This window comes from Montipora capricornis, chromosome 9 (assembly GCF_036669925.1).
Source record: "Montipora capricornis isolate CH-2021 chromosome 9, ASM3666992v2, whole genome shotgun sequence".
In the NCBI taxonomy this organism is placed as follows: Eukaryota; Metazoa; Cnidaria; class Anthozoa; order Scleractinia; family Acroporidae; genus Montipora; species Montipora capricornis.
The window spans coordinates 51,782,765-51,802,764 of record NC_090891.1 but is presented as its reverse complement, the minus strand read 5'-3'; the positions used below and the strand labels follow the sequence as shown (position 1 = coordinate 51,802,764).

At 39.1% G+C, this 20,000-nt stretch overlaps 1 protein-coding gene across 1 annotated transcript in view; it reads left to right on the top strand.

The window, feature by feature from the left end:
* Positions 1–20,000, top strand: part of LOC138016595 (atrial natriuretic peptide receptor 1-like) — a 51,209-nt gene that overhangs the window by 30,159 nt on the left and 1,050 nt on the right. Inside the window, 14 exon segments of the mRNA XM_068863774.1 lie at positions 2,359–2,436; positions 3,527–3,604; positions 5,469–5,573; positions 6,788–6,859; positions 7,258–7,426; positions 7,847–7,993; positions 8,685–8,862; positions 10,480–10,620; positions 11,245–11,368; positions 12,362–12,430; positions 12,866–13,040; positions 17,615–17,713; positions 18,084–18,175; positions 18,953–20,000. The exon segment at positions 18,953–20,000 is cut by the window's right edge and continues 1,050 nt beyond it. Of these exon segments, the coding sequence (XP_068719875.1) occupies positions 2,359–2,436; positions 3,527–3,604; positions 5,469–5,573; positions 6,788–6,859; positions 7,258–7,426; positions 7,847–7,993; positions 8,685–8,862; positions 10,480–10,620; positions 11,245–11,368; positions 12,362–12,430; positions 12,866–13,040; positions 17,615–17,713; positions 18,084–18,175; positions 18,953–19,060 (1,635 nt within the window). The 3' untranslated portion in view covers positions 19,061–20,000.

The window sequence follows — 20,000 nt, the reverse complement described above, 5'->3', positions numbered from 1 at the left end:
CTAAATTTGTAGTCGACAAAAATCTTTTTGAAAAAACATTTTGAAACCGTGTCTAAGTAACATGGTTAAGGTTTGGTGTGAGCTGGGCATTAGTACCTTCAGTAATAATGTTGTGGTATCGGGGTAACAGTATTAAAGATATATTAGAGAGATTAGGCATCGTGTTTACGAGAAACGGCAAATGCGAAACGGTGGGCTCCTGCTTGTCATAAAATCCTGAAAATGATGATAATATAACACGACTCTCTCTTTTGAAAAATTCACTTGATAACTTCTGCGAAGACGCAAGAACTGATCTAATAACAAACGAGTTTCTTCCATTTCTAGCAAAACGCAAATTTTGGTCGGACGTTCGCCGCCTACTGTAAACGTACTTAATCTCTCTCTCTATTGGTGTTTCTTTTTTGTTAACTTTATTTAGGGATTTCAACATGAAATGCTCCGATGGGAAGCAGGCTGTAAATGCTATTTCCGCATGGTTTGATCTTCGGGGGCGTTATATTACAGAGGCAATATAAGTTGTTAAGGACGGTGCCTACTAATTAACGATATTTTTGCCCCGGTTTATGATTACGGTATGCAGGAAATGTAGATCTCAACAAGTGTTATTGAAATCCAAAAAGAAAATTGGGGGTAACCACGCATTTTTCCAAGATAATTCATGAATAATATTTGTAAAAAGTTTTAAAATACAAAGCAGAGTATGGCGTTCTTTCTCAAATTGAAGCTTAGTTATCTCTCGAAAATGCATTGTTACCCCCGATTTTCTTTTTGGATACCAAGACTACTTACTAAGATCTACTTTATCCGGATAGTTTTAAACCGCGCAAAAATATCCCTGTATTAGTGAGCATCACCGATAGGAAACTCGAGTATCTCGAGATGCGCAAAACGTATGCGCAATAACAATAGTAGGCACCGTCCTTAAAGAAGGAGATTCAAGTGGACGTATTTGGCGTGCCGGCCACAAATAAATTGACGATGATATGTCAATGTGCTTGCACAAACCGTTTCTTAAGATTTTCAACTAAAAGATGGAGTTAGTTCAGTTTACACACTAGTTGTTGGATTAAGGTGGCTCAAACCGGTTTCAATTGGAGGGAATGTGATAAATTATTAGAAAGATTAACTCTACAACTCTGTTTCACTTAATGGCAATGTTTTGGTTCCATATGAAACATCAATAATTGCTTAACAAGATGCGTGTATTGATTTGACGAAATAAATTACCATGGCAACAAAAAACCATGTAAAAACGCCCTATATTTTGTGTTTAAGCGCTTTTGTCTCAAAAACGAACTCAGTGACACCCATTTTTTATTGCTGAAAAGTGATTAGCAAGCTTAGACGAAACTCTCTGCAAAGTTTAAAACAAATCTCTGGAGCGAATTCAGAGCCACCTTAAAGTTTTACAGTTGTGAAGGTGGCTATAAATCTGCTCCAGATAATTTTTTTAAACTTTGCAGACAGTTTTATCCTAGCGTGCTAATCACTCTGCAGCAATAAAAAAAATTGGGGTCACCGCGTTCGTTTTTGAGATAAATGCGTTTAAAACAAAATATAGGCTGTCTTTAGATGACTCTTTTCTTGCCATGGTAACTCGTTACGTCACATTAATGAATGCATGTTGTTAAGCATCTATTGGTGTTTCATATGACATCATAACATTACCATTAAGTGAAAAACTTTAGTAGATTTAATCCTTCCACATAGTACAGTTTGTTGAAAGTGTTAAAACTGGTTTGAGCCTACTTAAGGTGGCTCAAACCAGTTTCACTTGAAAGAAACGTTCTTATTAGAAGGATTGACACTTCAACACTTTATCACTCAACAGCAATGTTAGGGTACCATATCGTCACCAATTATTGCTAAAAAAGATTCGGTCATTTTTGTGTCATAAAAGGTTACCGTGGCAACAGGAAAGCCCTGCAAACACACCCCATATTTTGGCTTTAGCTGCTCATATCTCAAAAACGAACTCGGTGACCCCCATTTTATATTTTTGTAATGTAATCAGCATGCCAGAATGAAACTTTCTGCAATTTTTTTTAACTTTGCAGAGAGTTTCATCTTGGCCTGCTGATCACTTTTGTGAGATATGAGCAGCTAAAGCCAAAATATAGGGTGTTTTTGCAAGGCTTTCCTGTTGCCATGGTATCTTATTACGCCACAAAAAAGGCTTCATCTTGTTCAGCAATAATTGGTGTTTCACGCGGTACTATAACATTGCTGTTACAAGATAAAGTGTTGTAGTGTCAATCCTTCTAATGACAAGATCTCTTGAAAGTGTTGAAACTGGTTTGAGCCACCTTAATATAGGACGTTGGTAAACTGCTTTTCTTTATTCTCCCTGCACAGCAAAGTCTGGGAAGTGAACGTGGGTCAATGGCAGAGGACGTCAGAGGACAGATATTTACAGTTCTTGGAGTTTATGAGGTACACATTATTCTTTTGACACCTGTAGATTAGTTAGTCGTTTTGCTGGAGAAACTTTCAGCGATATCCCAATCCGCCCGAGGCTTAATCATCATTGGGGAGCTTGTAAGCAAACTGAAGAAGAACGACAGCTGAGAGCCCGTCATCTCAAGGAGGCTCCAAAGGGTTTTCAGCTGAGCAGAAATAAAATAAAATGTGACCGAAAATCGAGAAATTCGAAAACAAATTATGTTAAATGTGGTGCGCTATATCTTGAAAGTTAGCTTGGTGGCCCACCTTGATTTTTCTCCGCACTACGACTGCGTGTCGTTTGAAACAGGCCAAAAAGTCGTTGTTCACGAAACGCAGCTTCTGGAGACGGGAATGCTACAGTATAGAGAACCGTTAATGGGAAATTCTTTGCAATTATTCACCGAAATGGAGGCAACTGGTGGTAGAGTTACCGAGCCTTGAAGCGGCGAGGTAAATACCTATCCCTTTCATGCACTGACACTAAGGTGAATAACTGTTAAATATATATCACGCAAGCTGAGTAACTGGCCGATCAAAATTATCATTTCATGTGTATCGTATATGCTTCCATAAATCAGTCATGCTCTTACTGCCGATCAGTTCTTACGTGGGTTCATCTTTCTTTGAATTCACCCTGTCTTTATCATGATTATTTATTACCGTAAATGCCAAGTGGCAATTTCCAGTGTAATTAAGGCCCTCATCAAAGCTAAAATGAAGAGGCATCATTTTCACACAGGCACCAAGTTAGACACACCCTAATAAGCCTTTTGCAACAAACGATCACATGGTACAAAATCCGCCATGCTGGAGGGCAAGCTCATTATTATTCCCCCACTGGGACATTAAAACAAAGAGACCTGAACCAGTCAAGCTTGACTTGCTTTTGTTTTAATGTCCCAGTGGGGGAATAATAATGAGCTTGCCCTCCAGCATGGCGGATTCTGTACCATGTGATCGTTTGTTGCAAAAGGCCTATTGTGTGGTTCGTGGCTTGTTATCAGAGAGGAAAACCCTTTTGTGACTGCAAGAGTTTGTTCACAACAGTAAATTAACAGCTATTTTGTTACGTTTAAAGGGCAATACGGTGGCAGTGAAGAACATACAGAAGGCTAAAGTGAATCTGGACCGGAATGTTCTGTTGGAGCTCAAAGAGGTTAGATCAGTTGCAATAACTCATTTGAATGTTATCTTTTAATACATGTTACAGAGGTTAAAACAAGCTCAGTAAATCGCAAGCATTTTAGTTGAACGGCATGGCGTTTGCAACGCTTTCTACTCAGAATTCAACAAGTTTGTGAATCTACCACGAAAGGATTAACCAGTTTAATGAGTTACAACACGAAAACTTATAAATGTTCACCCAAAGTTTTCAAGATGCAATTCTTCCTGATTCATTTCATATATCATTTCGTTCATTAATTCTTCCTTAGCAATCCGTCCCTAAAAACAAAAGTTAATAGCCTAAGCATTAAAATAGTTGCTTAAGGGAACCAGATTTCTCATCATTAGAGGACATCAACCGAACAGCGTCCTTTGGATTTTTAGTGTGCGATTAAAATGACGGGACAATGTCTCGTTGAAACGCTTTTAAATGTGTAGTGCTGTGAAAGCCGCCGAAACCAAAACAAGTTGCCAATCACACAACAGACGCAGACAACTGAATGAGCTAATCACAGATCATGGCGAACGCATGCAGCCGCCCTTAGGCGCGGGAAAACAAATTATTTTTCAGGGAGTCATGCATCAAGCACAGTATTACAAAACCCAAACTTGACGTTTCACTACTCTCCACACTTAATTGAAAGCATCTCGGTGCAAGAAATTTAGATATGCACTGAATTGGGTAAAGGTTGCTATGTGAGCACGAAAGAAGAATAAGAGATTTCATCAAGTGGCTCTTTAGAGCAGCTTCACAAGCGCCAGTGGAAAAAGCTAGGCTTAAGGTGGCTTCATATGGTTTCCTGACCGCGCGAAACCTGGTTACTAGTAAGTGGCTGAATGGCGTGAGCTTTAAAGCTCGCGCGCCCGACGCGCGGCTCTCCCATGCGGAAGGTAAACAAACATGGCTTCCCAACTTTGCAAACTCTTTTTTTGTCAAAATAATGTGGACGTATCATCTTTTTGAAATGTTTACCTATCTTTAAGAAGGCTGCAAATCCTTTGGAGTCCAACAGAAGGTCAAGTGTTTAAAAAAATCATTTCCCACTGTTCTGAACAACTAATCTGATTCTAATAACCATCGATCGAGGTTCATAGCCGTCCTTGGATTCGTGAACGCTACGGAAAACAAGCAAAAATGGCCAAAGGGGGATTCCCATATTTGAAGTGAAGAAGATACTCCTTCAAACTTTGTCCCTCCTTGCCAAGAGCTCAAGGTTGAGCTCTCGACCAAATTCCATCAATTTCTTCACTTAGGTAACCATAAGCACCGGTGGCTCAGCGGCAGGTACAAAACGCAGGTCACAGGTTATTGTTTTACCTATACAGAAAGCATCCTAAACATTCATAATAGCTAACCTTGCGCCTAAAACTTGTCTTTAGGCCTAATTAGGCCTAAGGTTAGCCTTTATGAATGTTTAGGATACTTTCTGTATTAGTAAAACAATGACCTGTGACCTGAAGAAAATCAAAATAAAAGCAAAATAAACACTGTCAACAACCTATCTTTAGAGAGTTATAATTCCGGATAAAACCCCGTTAATTTAACAGTGATGGTTGAAAAGAGTAGTTCTGTCTTTTAGAAGTCTATTTCGATAGACTTGAGAGAGCTGCGATTAATTAAGAGCAATGCGAAAATTCCCGTGGATAGTGGATACTAGCGCGCGCCAAATAAACAGCGAATAACCATATGGAGCCACCTTAAGTACACAAATCAACTCAACGTTTGTAGATTACAATTTTCTCTACCCATCGTAGAGTGAACTAGGTTTCTTGATGGTATAAAAACAGGCGGCTTGCTTGAGAAGTATTACTATGATTAGGCATTTCCTTATTCGTTGTTCTTTCTTTCCTTTCAGATGAAGGACCTGAACCACCAAAATGTCAACACCTTCATCGGTGCTTGCGTAAACCCCGGTCAGATTTGTATACTGTCACAATACTGTAACAAAGGAAGTCTCCAGGTAAAGATAATTTGCTGCTGGTTAAAGTCTGTAAGCAAGCCTTTGCAGAGACGCTTCGTCAAGAAATTAATTAAAAAAGGAAACATTTATGGCAACTCGACCGAAAAACAGACCAGGGCCCGGTTTTTCGAAAGCCGATTAACTTAATCCAGGATTAGCGTAAACTTTTGTTTCATTTTTTCAACTTTTTGGTGAAAGTTTCTTTTGCTTGATTTTATTTATCGAGATTGACTTCTTCTGATGTAAAGTTTTGCCAAATATCAGCGTTGAACAGCATTTGGGAATGGAGAAATAAACTGCTTGGTTAATTTTTAATCCGGGATTAGCGTTAATCGGCTTTTGAACAACCGGGCCCAGTACGGGTCCGCAAAAGATCTCAGAACAACAAACGATCCCCAAACTGTACCGCAAATGATCACTAACCCTAACCGCTGGTCACAATCAGTTTAGAGTTGCGTCCAAGTTAGTTTTTGATGATTGTATCCGATTAATTAAATGTGGCAAATTTATAACAGCGTGGTAAGAAACAAAATTCAGTCTTTCTGGAAAACTATAATGAGGCAGAAACCTGTTGTGAGCCATGATTTAAAGCGATTTTAATAAAAATAAGCGCTCTTCACATTAATTCTCTATCCAAACCATTGCACCCTCTATGCCAATCCTTACTTTTTTTCAGGATCATTTGCGGTACAGCTTGGGGTCATTTGCGGACCCGTACAGGCCTCTCACATGACGAAAACGAAACGGCACGATTAACGCTGTGACTGCAAAAGTGCGAAAATCGTGGTCGCGTCGTAGTTTTTCAGAAACATGGGATGGCATAAGCACATCCTGTCTAAGATTCAGTGGCCGTTCGTGTTAGTTTCGACTTGCATGTCGCAGTTATTGGCTTGTGTAAAGGCATTTTGGCCTAATTTGTTATTGGATGGTTGACCGTTTCGAATACCTTGTGCTCTTTACTTTTTTTCGAGTGGGTGTTTTTTCCCTGTAAGTTACACGATTTTTTTCTTTGTCTGTTCAGTAAAACAATTTTTGTAAGTAAAATAATGTTTAAAAAATTGTTGCTGTCATTTCAAGTGGGCATTGACTTCTTAAGATGACAGACAAGCAAATTGGCAGCATCCAACCAGAACGCTCTTATTGCATGTGCTATTTATTATCTCTAAGACCTACAATTTCTCTTGGTAGTTAATTTATAACTTGTAACTTTTCAGGATGTATTGCACAATGACAGCCTTTCACTGGACTGGATGTTCAAAATGTCTATTTCATGCGATATTGCTCGTGTATGTACAATATTTGGTTTTATGTTATTTCTGTGTGAAAATAAAGTGAAAACCGTCTATTTTAAGCTGGAAGCTGCGAACTGGCATCTTCCACAGTTTCATGCTTAAATTGCATTGGAATAGGTGACTTGTTTTTTGTGTCATTTCAAAATGCTTTCGTGCTCAACCTCGAACTGAGGAACAGGATCATTCCTCTGACCTCGGGAAATGGCTTCAAGTTCTTTCGATTAAAACAGTTATCCCAGGATTTTAGTTGAATGACTGGCTTTGCAAGTAGCATATCATGCCAACGAATTCGCTATATTCTCTAATGAACTTCCCATAAGAATCTATTTGCTATTGCCTTAACCCTATTTTGAAACAGAGGCAACATTCTCAATTTTCCTACAACTGAACAGGGGATGCACTACATTCAAAACAGCCCCATCCAGGTTCATGGCAACTTGAAATCTTCAAATGTGCTCATTGATAGTCGATGGACCAGTAAAGTCACCGATCACGGGTTGTTCCTATTCAAAGAAGGGCAGGAGATTGACGTGGAGGCGGGAACAGAAGCCAAGTACTATGGTATCTTGAAATTTTTATACTCAAAACAGATAGCAGGCACCCTAAGACACGACAAAACGTTTACTCATTTGGGACTAAGTTAAAGTTTATTTTGTTATCTTTGAAATGAGGTATTGTTTAACACGTACCTGGGAATTAGTTCTGAGGAAAGTAAATATTATTTGCTAGAGAGTTGTATTGAGTTAGAGTGATCACCGATTTGCGAGATGGCTTCCTAAGGCCCAGTTTCCGAGTCATGTTACCATAGTTACCGGCATAGGCCCTACAACTGGCCCAAGTTGTTCTCAATTCAAAGTAAATTTGTCGAAAATAATTAGTAAGACCGAAAACTGTCAAGCTTTTACAAATGACGCTGGGAGAGGATTTAGAGCAAGGTCAACATTTTAAAATAACATTTTAATTTTTTTCCTTTCTCTTCAGATGCTCTTTGGACTGCACCTGAGCATATTTTCAATGATCTTTTCCCTCGCTCTCAAACTGGAGATGTCTTCAGCTATGGAATCATTCTCTCAGAGATTTTAACTCGTGCTTTGCCTTACAACATGTTTGAGGAATTAACACACAAAGGTTTTTTTCTTCGTTCAGTTTGGCAGTGACAATGTTCGAGTTGTAGCCTATTCTAGTTATAACTTTTTGCTAAATATAAACATCTGCAAGGGTGAATGTCATTGCCTGGAGGCAAGTATTCTTTGCCCCGTGTGGTGGGCCAGCTTTTAGAAATCCAGTTTATCGTTATAGGCAGGTAATTGCTATATAAAGATCTGTACAGTTCAAAAATGAAACACAAAAAAAAAGAAAAGAAATAGTTCTATGTAACAAGGGCACGTAGTGCTGTGACCCTCTATACCGGATAGTATTTAGCTTGTCTCTGTAGTGATTTTTATTAATTTGTCTCGGTATCACGTTTGCATTGTTTCTTCACCAGTTAGCCGTTCGGAAGATCGTATGAAACGAAAAAAATGTAATTTTTAGATTAAGCAGCACGTGAAAATTCCATTTTTCCTGAACATGGCTGGCCTACCTTTAGCCGAACTAAGCTTTAGAATACGTTACATCCAAATGTAAAATTTTAAAAAAACTGTGGGAAGATAAAAGAGACATCTGATGTCTAAGCCTTAGGCATTGGCCCATTTGGAAAGGGCCAACCTTGAAAATTTTGCCCCTAAAATAATACATATTTCACGGTAGAAGGTTTCTTATTCTGAAGGAATCTCAAGTTTGCGGGGTTTTGTGTTTGATCTTTACTTTCACTTTACAGAAATCATCGAGCGTGTTCAAAAAGGAGGAAGTCCACCATTCCGTCCACGAATCACGAATGACTTGGCAGAACATTCACTCTACGTACAGATGATGAAGCAGGCCTGGGATCAAGACCCACTTATAAGGCCAAAGTTTTCCGACTGCCTCAAATATCTGAAGCAGATGAACAAAGGAAAGTAGGTGGAAACCTTAAAGTGACTAATAGAATTTAGGCGGCACTGTTGGATCAGAGTTGACGTTATAGGATACAAAAATCTGGATTCAGGTTTTGCCACCGAGACTTAATCAAGAACGCCTTTCCCACTTAAGCCACAGATAGTTAAAAATGGATAATAAACATTTACATTCTCAAACTTGGATATCGCAATTCTAGCGATTTGCATTGCAAGTGTTGCAGAATTTATGAAAATTAATAAATACCTCATAATAACCGAGTTCAATAGCCGTAATATCAGATATTGCCCTCGTTGTTTTTCCAGATGAAATAATGGTACTCCCCCCATAAATTGGCCAATTGCATGCGAGTGCTATCTAAAAATATAATGTTTGAAAGAAAGTGTGTCATAGAAGGAGCCCATAACCAAGAGACTACAACTCAATACTAGGTCTATGTAACGGCATTTTCACAGATGAAGATATTCTTAGACGAGTTCTTAATTAATTAATTAATTAATTAATTAATTAACCCTTTGAAGTCCAAACCGGCCGAAACCGGCCAGACTTCCCACACTTAGTATTTTACTCTGTCTAACGCCAGACGATTTTACTCGTCAATGGGGAAGCCCCGGGAGTCAATGGGTTAATAAGATTTGGCCTACACGAGTGACCATTCTCAATCCCATGGATAATAATTTCTTACGCAAGAACCGTTATTAGCTGGAAAGGTCTCGTTTCGCTACCCTGCGAGCAATTGTTTTCTCCTACGCTTCCCGAGAGAGAAACCACTGCGAGCAACCGTTTGATTTTCCATCGAGCACGTGCTAAGTACGTCACAACCCACGTGATGTATTTGACATCATTTCGTCTTATTTCGCGGGAAATCACAACACAGCGGCAGGTTCGCCCAACGCAGCAGTTACGTAGCTGAACGTAGGCGCAAGGGACAAAACAAGTTTACCAACTTGTTTTACTGGTTCAAATTTAATTTCTTCTTCCTTGGCGCAGGACGGCGGCTCACTCAAAGAAACTAACGGTTGCTCGCAGTGGTTTCTCTCTCGGGAAGCGCAGGAGAAACCAACTGCTCGCAGGGTACGTTTCGCGGGAAAATCAATCTAAGCTTTATGGGAACAGATCGTTTGCTGCCAGTACCCCTAGACTTTGGAATGCACTACCGGTAGACATTAAGAATTCTGAATCACTCGATATTTTTTAGAGTAAAGTTAAAACACACCTGTTCCGCCAGTGCTATAAAGTATAGAGATCATATTATATATAGTGTATAGAGATTAGTGTATAAACATTAGTTGCATTATTATACAGTATATAGATTTTCTTGTTTTTCTTTAGAAATCTATTGTAATTTTAGAGTTTCTCATACTGCATGTAATTTGAATGTAGGATTGTAATTTGAGACATTGGATTGTAAAGATTTGAGAATTTTGTAAAGCTAAATATATTATTATTATTATTATGATTATTATTATTATTATTATTATTATTATAACTCGTTAAGTAAAAACACCGTTCCACAAATACAATGAAGTTGTGAACTTCTAGTCATGGGCTCATGGTGATAGAATGTTGTTGAAAAACGAGATGCCCTTTGTTGATAAAGACGTTGCTCCTTGACACAGGGAATTCAACATCATGGACACCATGATCACTATGATGGAAAAGTATACGGATCATTTGGAAGACATCGTTGCCGAGCGAACAGCTGAGCTTGCAGCTGAGAAGGCAAAGACAGATGAATTATTGTACAGAATGTTACCAAGGTTCGAAGTTTTAGTATTAGTAAGGAATGTTTAGTAAAGGGTGTGATCAATGTCAGGCCCAGCAAATAGATGAAGTTTGAACGTCCCGATGACGACTCGGGGATACTCAACTATTCCTAACTAAACAGAAGTCCAATCAATTAGGATGCTCTTTCACCGAACATCCAAAGGAAACTCGTAGGATGATGACTTCGGGGATAGGCGAGAAAAAAATCAAAATTAAAATCTCTTAAAACACATGTAAAAGGGAATCGAACTACCAATGTAGGCCATGGAAAATTATGTATAGGTTCAAGAAGAAATGTTGTGGAAATAATGACTTGGGTTCTGAATAGACCTTTCTTTCTTGGTCGTCTTCAGTCCACCACAAATCTCACTTTCGTAATTTTTTTGCGCAGGCCAGGCTGGATTAGAAGCAGGAAAAACGCCAGAATTGCTTTTGTTTCTAAGAAATTCACTGTGCCCGAAATCTTGAGTATGACGCGGGGCGGCAGGTAGAGACAAATTTGAAGGCAGTTTCGACCGAAAAATAGTAAAAACTGCCGTGATAGCGCCCCCTAAAAATGTTCTAATATCAAAGAAAAAAAAATAATATCATTAAATGTACATTTTCAATGATCGCAGATCTGTAGCAGAGGAACTGAAGAGAGGACACCCGGTTACTGCGGAATCCTTTGAATCTGTCACAATTTTCTTCAGTGACATTGTTGGGTTTACCAAGATTGCATCTGACAGTACTCCACTGCAGGTAAACTTGGCTTTGCATTAGTAAGAAAGAAGCAAGTGTAACGGCAATGCCAACACTAAAATATATCTTTACGCTATTGGTAGAATTTCGCGACCATCCCATCTCCTTTACGGTCAACAGTATGGGCGAATTATCCTACGACTACATCGGCGCGAGAGCTTTCCAAGGAAAGAAAGAGAAGGGAGTATTTACAGCAACGACTTCTACAATCTGAACTGCAAGGATGTCTGCGCTTAGAATAGTAGATCTCCGATTAACGACGGTGCCCACTAATTAAAAGGTATTTTTGCGCGGTGTATGAGTATGCGGAAAAAAGTATATCTTAACAAGTATTATTGAAATCCAAAACGGGGTAACCACGCATTTTTCAAACATAATTGATTAACAATATTTGTAAAAAGCTTTAAAATACAAAGCAATGTATGGCATTATTTTCCAAATTGAAGCTAAATTATCTCTGAAAAATGCATGGTTGCCCCCAATTTTCATTTTCGATACCAAGAGCACTTGCCAAGTTCAGCTTTTTTCGCATAGTTTTAAACCGCGCAAAAATATCCCTCTATTAGAAAGCACCATCCATAGGAAACCCGAGTATCTCGAGATGCGCATAACGTATGCGCAATAACAATAAGTAGGCACCGTCCTTTACTAAGCACTGTGTTTAACAATAGTGTAATTAACTAAAAGAGGAGTTTTTGCTTTTGACATCAATGGAGCTAGGATAAAGTCGGGTGCGTGATTTCTTTGAAACGACGATTTTGTGTCCAAAGAACAACCAATTCCGTGCTGAGTGTTGGCACAAGGACCTTGATAGACTGGCCACATTCACACCTGTGACCTACGGTTCTCTACTGTTTGATCTATGAAACCAGATACAGGCTGTAAAATGCAAGTTTAGAGGGGCTCGGTTAGAGAGACTATAATTATTGCAGATAAAATGATTGCCTTTTTGTATTCTTGCAACTTTAACACTCACATATTTTTACTCTACAGGTTGTTGACTTGTTAAACGATCTTTACACTTGCTTTGATGAAATCATAGACATGCACGATGTGTACAAGGTAGCTATAGTGGTCATTCTTACTGCAGTTTGTGGCAAGAAAATCATCATTGGATACGTTCCTTCAAAGCACCGTGGCACTTCCTGAAATTTCTTGGGTCTTTAACACTAGATTAAAGGAATCAGTTAATCCATAAAGATCACCAAAAGTCAGCGAATTCAGTATTAGTTTGTTTGTTTGTTTTTGTTTTTGTTTTCTTTTTTTTGGGGGGGGGGGGGGCATATGTATTTAGGGCGACAGACTTGAAATCGGGACGTCCTAGGTCCCGCTTTGAACACTCGCTTGAGTTATTCTGGGAAGCCCCTTCTTCAACTCTTCAGTCAGCGGTAATTTTAAGCAACCAACTGCTGCAGATGAAACGAGTGAAGACCAAGGACAGATACGCCGATACAGGTGATTGTTTGTGACTTTCTTTCCTGTCCTTTTTCAATTTAGGTTGAGACCATTGGTGATTCATACATGGTTGCTTCCGGATTGCCCAACAGAAATGGAAATAGACATGCTGGAGAGATAGCTAACATGTCCCTTGACTTACTATCAGCAATGACCAGTTTTAAGATTAGACATCTTCCGGGACAGCAACTACAGCTTCGGGTTGGGATGCATTCAGGTGAGTTTGTTCAAAATTGGGTTGGCTCAGATAAATAGCTCACCTCAGCTTCAGTTGAACTCTCCTTGAAAATAGCACTTGGCGTCATATTTGCTTTTAACCCTCGGGATTTTTTAAGTTCTGCGGGAGGCTTTTCCCCATGGTACTGTTATTTTGGACAAAAAAAGCAAACTGGAAACCTTTGGAGTACCTTACAAAGACGAATATCAACGACGCTTTTTATGGAAACGATCCAGCTGATTTAGGGAAACTATTCACAAAATCGAGAAGCGCAAGAACAAGACGAAACACTGTCTTAAAATGATAACACCTCAAACACGAATTGGAAGAACATCATTCAGCTATCACAGACCCTTGAGCTGGAACTCGCAGTTCCAAGTCAGACTAAGGAATGCCAAACTCGAGACGCCTTTCAGAGGAAACTGAAAAAACATACATTGCTCAATGATGATATTTCATACAGAAGAGAAGCTGCTGTAAAACAAACAAAGCAGCGATCTTTATTATCTTGACGTAACTTTATGATATTTTGGATTATTTTTATCAGCTTTTTAAAACATTTTATATGTCAGGTTTAATATTTTTCCAGTCAGCATTTAGCGGATCCACATCAGCTTCATAAGTTGCCTAGTTTTTTTTCTGACTCGCCTCAACAAATGAAACTATGTACGTATGTACTTGCAGGGCGTCAAGTTCCTATTTTTTCCTATTATTTGGTCTGCTTCTTATTTTCTCCTATTTTTTCCCATTTTTAGGGTTTTACTAAGTGTGGGGGAACATTTGAATATTTTAGATAGAATTCTCAATAAAATTGGTAAATTCTTCAAAAGTAAAGGCACCTTGTCAAAAAAAAAAACGTGGAGAATTTAAAGCCTGCTTGAATGATAACAAATTTAGAGTATTCATGAGTGTACTCTCTCTTAATAAAAACTTGAAAAAGCTTGACTTTAATGATATCACTGTTCTGTTCAAATGCCCTGATTCGTGCTCCAGAATGAAGCAAATGCATTCTAAGCGGCCCAAATTTCAAACTTTTCCCAGGGGAGGATGCCCCTGGACCACCAAAAAGCTCCTGCATTCGGCCCTGGGAATTGTGTTAGGACTGAAAAACAGTGTTAATTAAATGTAGCCACAATATAATGATGTTTGACACTGATAAGAGCAATCAAGACGATTCAATAAAATGCATAGAGAAAATAGGAGGAAAGAGGAAATTGCTGACTGTAAAACATCATAAACTGTTGGTCAAGGCGATGCCCCCAACGACAAGCACTGCCCAAAATGAGCAGCTAAGGTTACCCAGTCTGTTAGAGCGGTTTTCAAATGAGTGTCGTAGAACCAAAACCAAAGTAATTACTTTGGCCAATCAAAAAGGACGGTGACAATCCAGTAATCCAATCAAAACTCGAAGAAATTACACGTAGCCGACACATAGCGCGGGCAAGCCACGATTGGTTTTGGTTTCACTTCTGACTGGTTGAAAAAGTGGCGCGAGAACTTTGAACCAATCATTGAGTAAAGTAACGCAAAACCAAAGTAATTCGCAAAATACTTTCGACACTCAATTGAAAACCGCGCTAAAAGAGCCAAAAAATAATTAACAATTAGACCCGTAGCCCGCAAGGGCTACGGGTCAATAGCCCATGAGGCGAAGTCCTCTGGTATCGTTGTCAATTAAAATGCAGGATTTGCATTAGTCCACTAGTTGGGTAATACTAATAAGCATTAGACTTTTTTGGTTATGAATAGTCTTTGCTGGCTTTTATTGTAAGACATTTCGTAATTGTGAACTTTGATATTATATTAACTGTTTGCCAAAACTGAAAAAAAATTCCCGCTGCTTATCTTTCTCAGTTTCAAACGACTATGGAAAACTTAAAGACATCTTAAAAAGTACTGTATGTGATGTAATTTGGTAGGTTAAGGACAAGTTTTCCTTGGTAACAAGTTTCAACATTTTTTTCTGTGAAGGATGCATGCCATCTTGTCTGATAAATAAGGCATTGGTTGTGAAACAGAGCTGTTATTGAAGGGGGTAGTTTCTAAAGAAACTGTGGTGCTGCGTCGGTGGGGAAGTAGTACAAAAGCTGCCGGGAAGTAGTACAAAGGAAAGGAAAGGAACTTTATTTAAGTGTCTAGTCGTTCTAGCGCTGGAGTGCTTATTGGGGACACTGTAAACTGAAATGAACAATGAAAGTAAATCAAGTCAAATGTTGGTTTTTGAGAAGAGGGGAAACCGGAGTGCCCGGAGAAAACCTCTCCGTGCAGAGTAGAGAACCAACAAACTCAACCCACATATGACGCCGAGTCCGGGAATCGAACCCAGGCCACATTGGTGAGAGGCGAGTGCTCTCACCACTGCGCCATACCTGCACCCCAAAAAGCTAAAAGCTGACGTTTCGAGCGTTAGCCCTTCGTCAGAGCGAATCGAGGAATTGTGGGTTTTGTGTAGCTTTTACAGTAGAGTAGGAGCTACGCTATTGGTGGTAGCATGCCAACGTGAAAAATAGCAATACATTAGTTAAATGAAAAGCGTTCGTTAATACCGTGAGGATTAAGGGTGCCGATTTGGAAGATGAATTTCTACATTCTTGCGGCTCTTGCACCGATCGTTACACACGTACCACCGCAAATGTCATTCATTGCATAACCTATACGTTATGCGGTAAATTATACATTGGAGAGACAGGTAGACGACTAGGCGACCGATTCCGCGAACAACTTCGCGATGTTGAGAAGAATGACAAGGATGCACCTAAGCCAGTCGCTCGTCATTTTAATCTCCCTAACCACTCCAAAAAACACAGGGCTATCTGCGGCCTTTCCCTACATCTAGGTACAACGGAAAGCCGCAAGAATCTAGAACAAAAATTCATCTTCCAAACCGGCACCCTCCTCTAAAGAGGTATATTGGGATCTCATTAGAAAAATTGACAAACCCCCGGTTTCAAAATCTAAATACGAACAATTATTTCCGACACACGATCTACTTTGGAAGGATATTTATCTTCATCCTAGAAGTGTCAAGCTAGGCTCTAAATTGAGAGAATTTCAGTATAAAGTCTTAAGCAGAATTCTTTATGCAAGCAAAGCCCTCCACAGAATGGGCATTGTAAATTCACCCGCGTGTACCTTTTGTCAAGTATCAATCGAATGCCTGGAGCACCTATTTTTACACTGTCCAACATCAAGCGTTTTTTGGCTTTCTGTAGCTAAATGGTTGAAGAGTTTCTTTACAATTGATGTTTTAACAAGCATTAACATAATGTTTGGATTCTATAGAAAAGATGTGCCGTTACTCAACCATATTATATTACTGGGTAAACAAGTTATTTATCAAAGCCGACATCTTAATATAAAACCTTTCCTTTCACTTCTTAAGACGAAACTAAAAAATGCTTATCAGTTAGAGGTTTTCATAGCTAAGCAAAATAACTCCATAGATATTCATAATGCGAAATGGAAAGCAATGCTTCATTTCATTTCATGCCTCTAATAGTAAAAACTGTGTTATGTGTAGAGTACTGTATTGTCAGTATTACATAAGTAACCTGTATTATAAGTGCTGTAAATAACTTTTGTCTTTGTATTGTTATAAGCATATGTAACCTGTTTTACTATTAAATTTTTTTTTAAAAAAAAACCCTTAATTCTCACGATATTAACGAACGCTTTTCATTTAACTAATGTATTCCTGATTTTCACGTTGCCATGTTACCAGCAATAGCGTAGCTCCTACTCTACTATAAAAACTACGCATAACCCACAATTCTTCGATTCGCTCTGACGAAGGGCTAACACCCGAAACGTCAGCTCTTAGAATCTCTGTACGGTAGACAATTTACATTATCAACTCCGCTGATAAAACCAAATTTTTGTAGGGCTGTTATTGGCTTTGTTAAGAGGATAGAATCCAAGGAAAGCCTCCAATTTTGTTCCTCGTTTCGTATGAGAATTCCTATTTTTTCCTACTTTTGGCCACTGTCTTTCCTATTTTTCTATTTTCTTAGTGTCACTTGACGCCCTGTACTTGTTTTACTGCGATTTTCATAATTCTGCGGAATCTCACCTTTAAGCGCTAAGTGCCAAACTGCGTTTTGGCTTTCATCAATCAAATTTCCGAACACAGCCGGGAAGATCGACGTGAATTGGAGTTTTCGCTTAGTTCACAGCTCGAATACCATTATAATATCTTTTTAGAGGTTCTTCAGTAAAGAGATTCGTACAAATTCCATCGCTTTTCATCGGAGTCGAGTATACAGTGACAACCAAAGATGCTGATTGGTAGGTTACGTCACGCATCAACTGATTTCCGGTCAACTCTCGGCTTAGCTTCGGAGGTTTGATTGATGGAAGCCAAAACGCAGTTTGGCGGTTGGCACTGGAAGGTGAGATTCAGCAGAATTATGAAAATAGCAGTAAAGAGCTGATTTGGTGAACTGATTGCCGCCAGTTAAGACAAAGTTAGTTTTTTATCCTAAATAACGTTCATATTTACCATCATCAACATCTTTAGTATCATCAGTATTGGCAATAAAATTTTGATTTTGAAATTTGCCTTTCTTTATTTTCAGGATTTGCGGTTGCTGGTGTAGTAGGTCTCAAAATGCCGCGCTATTGTCTTTTTGGAGACACAGTCAACTATGCCTCTCGAATGGAGTCGTCAGGATTTGGTAAGCTCAAACTTATAACCTACATTACTAGGGGATGGTTACCAGTAACTTTGATCAAGAATACGAAATTCTTTTTTCACACTTCCAAATTTTACAGCGGGATAGCTTCGATCCCAAGTTAAGATACCATAATAAATAAAACTGTATAGACCACTTTCATAAATGGCGACCAACTTTACATTCTTTTGTATTTATGTTAATCAGACCTACTGCCCTCGTTTGAAAGCAAATATTCTTTTGAAATTTGCTCGTCGTAGCGAGGTTAGTAGGGCTTATTAGCATTAAACAAAAGAATAATTTATTTGGCCGCCGTTATGAAAGAGGTCTATGTAGCCTTTTTTGCAAACTAACAACGTTATTTTCAATTTAGCCTTATGCATCCATGTGAGCTCTGAATGCAAAGTTATTCTTGATCAGCTCGGTGGCTACCATCTGGAGGAACGAGGAGCCGTGGAAATGAAGGTGGGCGTCATGCTTAATCAAAATATCCTCTTTGTCATTGCCAGCAATTTGACTTAATTTAAGGGTCTGGCACGAAGACAACTTAAAACTAAACGGCGGTTAAATCCAAAAGCTCTGTAGTAAAAGAACGAAAACCCCAGATTTCTCAGATATTTACTTATCACTATTGACTCGGGCATATTCGGAAATTTACGGTGTTTACAGTGTGCTGGCTAGTTCCCATTGGCCTGCGGTTGGTATTTTTTATAGGTCACAGGTCATTGTTTTACTAATACAGAAAGTATCCTAATTATTCATAAAAGCTAACCTTTAGGACTAAAAGCTTTTATTTAGGCCCAATTAGGCCTATGGTTAGATTTTATGCATGTATTGGTAAAACAATGACCTGTGGGCTGTAACCTGTAAAAAATACCAGTCGATTGGCCTGGCCCGGGTTGCTCGAAGCATAGTTCGCGCTAACCAGCGATAACAACCATAGAATCGTATAGGTTTCGATACTTCTTAACCAACGGTTAGCGCTTAACAGGCTTCGAGCAACCGGCCCCTGACCGTTGCATAATGATAAGCGATTTTCCAAATAGACCGATTAACAAGATGGAATTGTGCTTCACACTCAAAATTCGCGTTTCCAAAGGTCAAAAAATGGAATTGAACCCGGGAAAAATTGTCACATGGAAAGGGAAAAAAACCAACCGGCCAAAATGAAGGGCTCTTCGCATTTCTGAGTTACCTGCCTATGGATCATGACTGACAGCTGTCTCTCAACTTAACTTTCAGGGGAAAGGCACGAAAATTACTTATTGGCTTAAGGGACGAGATGGATTTGACAAACCTCTTCCAGACCTGAGCCTTCAAGCCGGAGTGGAGGAACACACTTTTAAATAATTGTTATGGATGGATTTATGGTCGCATCATTTGGAACTCAGTATAAGTAAACAAATCACTTTCTACAGCAGTAGACCTTTCTGTAAAATGGCGGTCAAAATCGGTTGAGTCGATCTCTGGGAGAGGAAAATGGTTCAAGACTGGAAGCAAAAGTTCTGAAGGGAAACATTCTCGAATTTACTGGCATTTTTTTGGACGAAAGGAAAGCGCACGGGCCCCGTGTGTAATGTTTCAGCAAGCAAAATACCTCTGACTGAAGTTTTCAAGATTTTGTCGTATTCATGGTCTTTTCTAAACATTTACGAGCAGTTCAATCAAAAGGCCTGTTGTATGGTACAAATGTAAATTATACGTACGTTAATTTTGACGTTTGATTTGAGGGCCCAAATTTGATTGACGTGACGGCTTGTTCTGAAGATGTCAAAAAACAGTGACTGTTTCACAGAAAGTGCAGTTCTGAAGAGATTGTTGGGTAGACAAATCAGGCCGAATGCAAGAGGTTATTTTACAGAAGGGTCTAATGCTGGCTGATGTCTCTAATTTAAGTCAGTAGAGATGGTACTTAGAAGTTAAGTCGGGTAGAAATGAAAAGGCGTCTTAGCAAGGCTCACAAGATAGCGAATTGGTCTCGCTGGGAAAAAAATAACAAATTAACGCTTATCTTCTTAACGTGCTTGCGAATACGGTTTCAGGGCGGTAAACTGAAAATTAATTTTCTGTTCTATGCACTCCAAGGTCCTTCGTTCATTTGTTTCACCAATCCACTAAATACTAACACAAAGTACTGCCGCCTCCCTCTGCCAACCTCGAAGAAAAAGACTCCAACGCAACCGTTCATACACTAAAGTAAAACTACTTTTCAACTCGTACTTCTCATACATGTTACGTGTCAAACATGATGTTCTATTTTCGAATACACCCTTTAGATTGACTGATATCC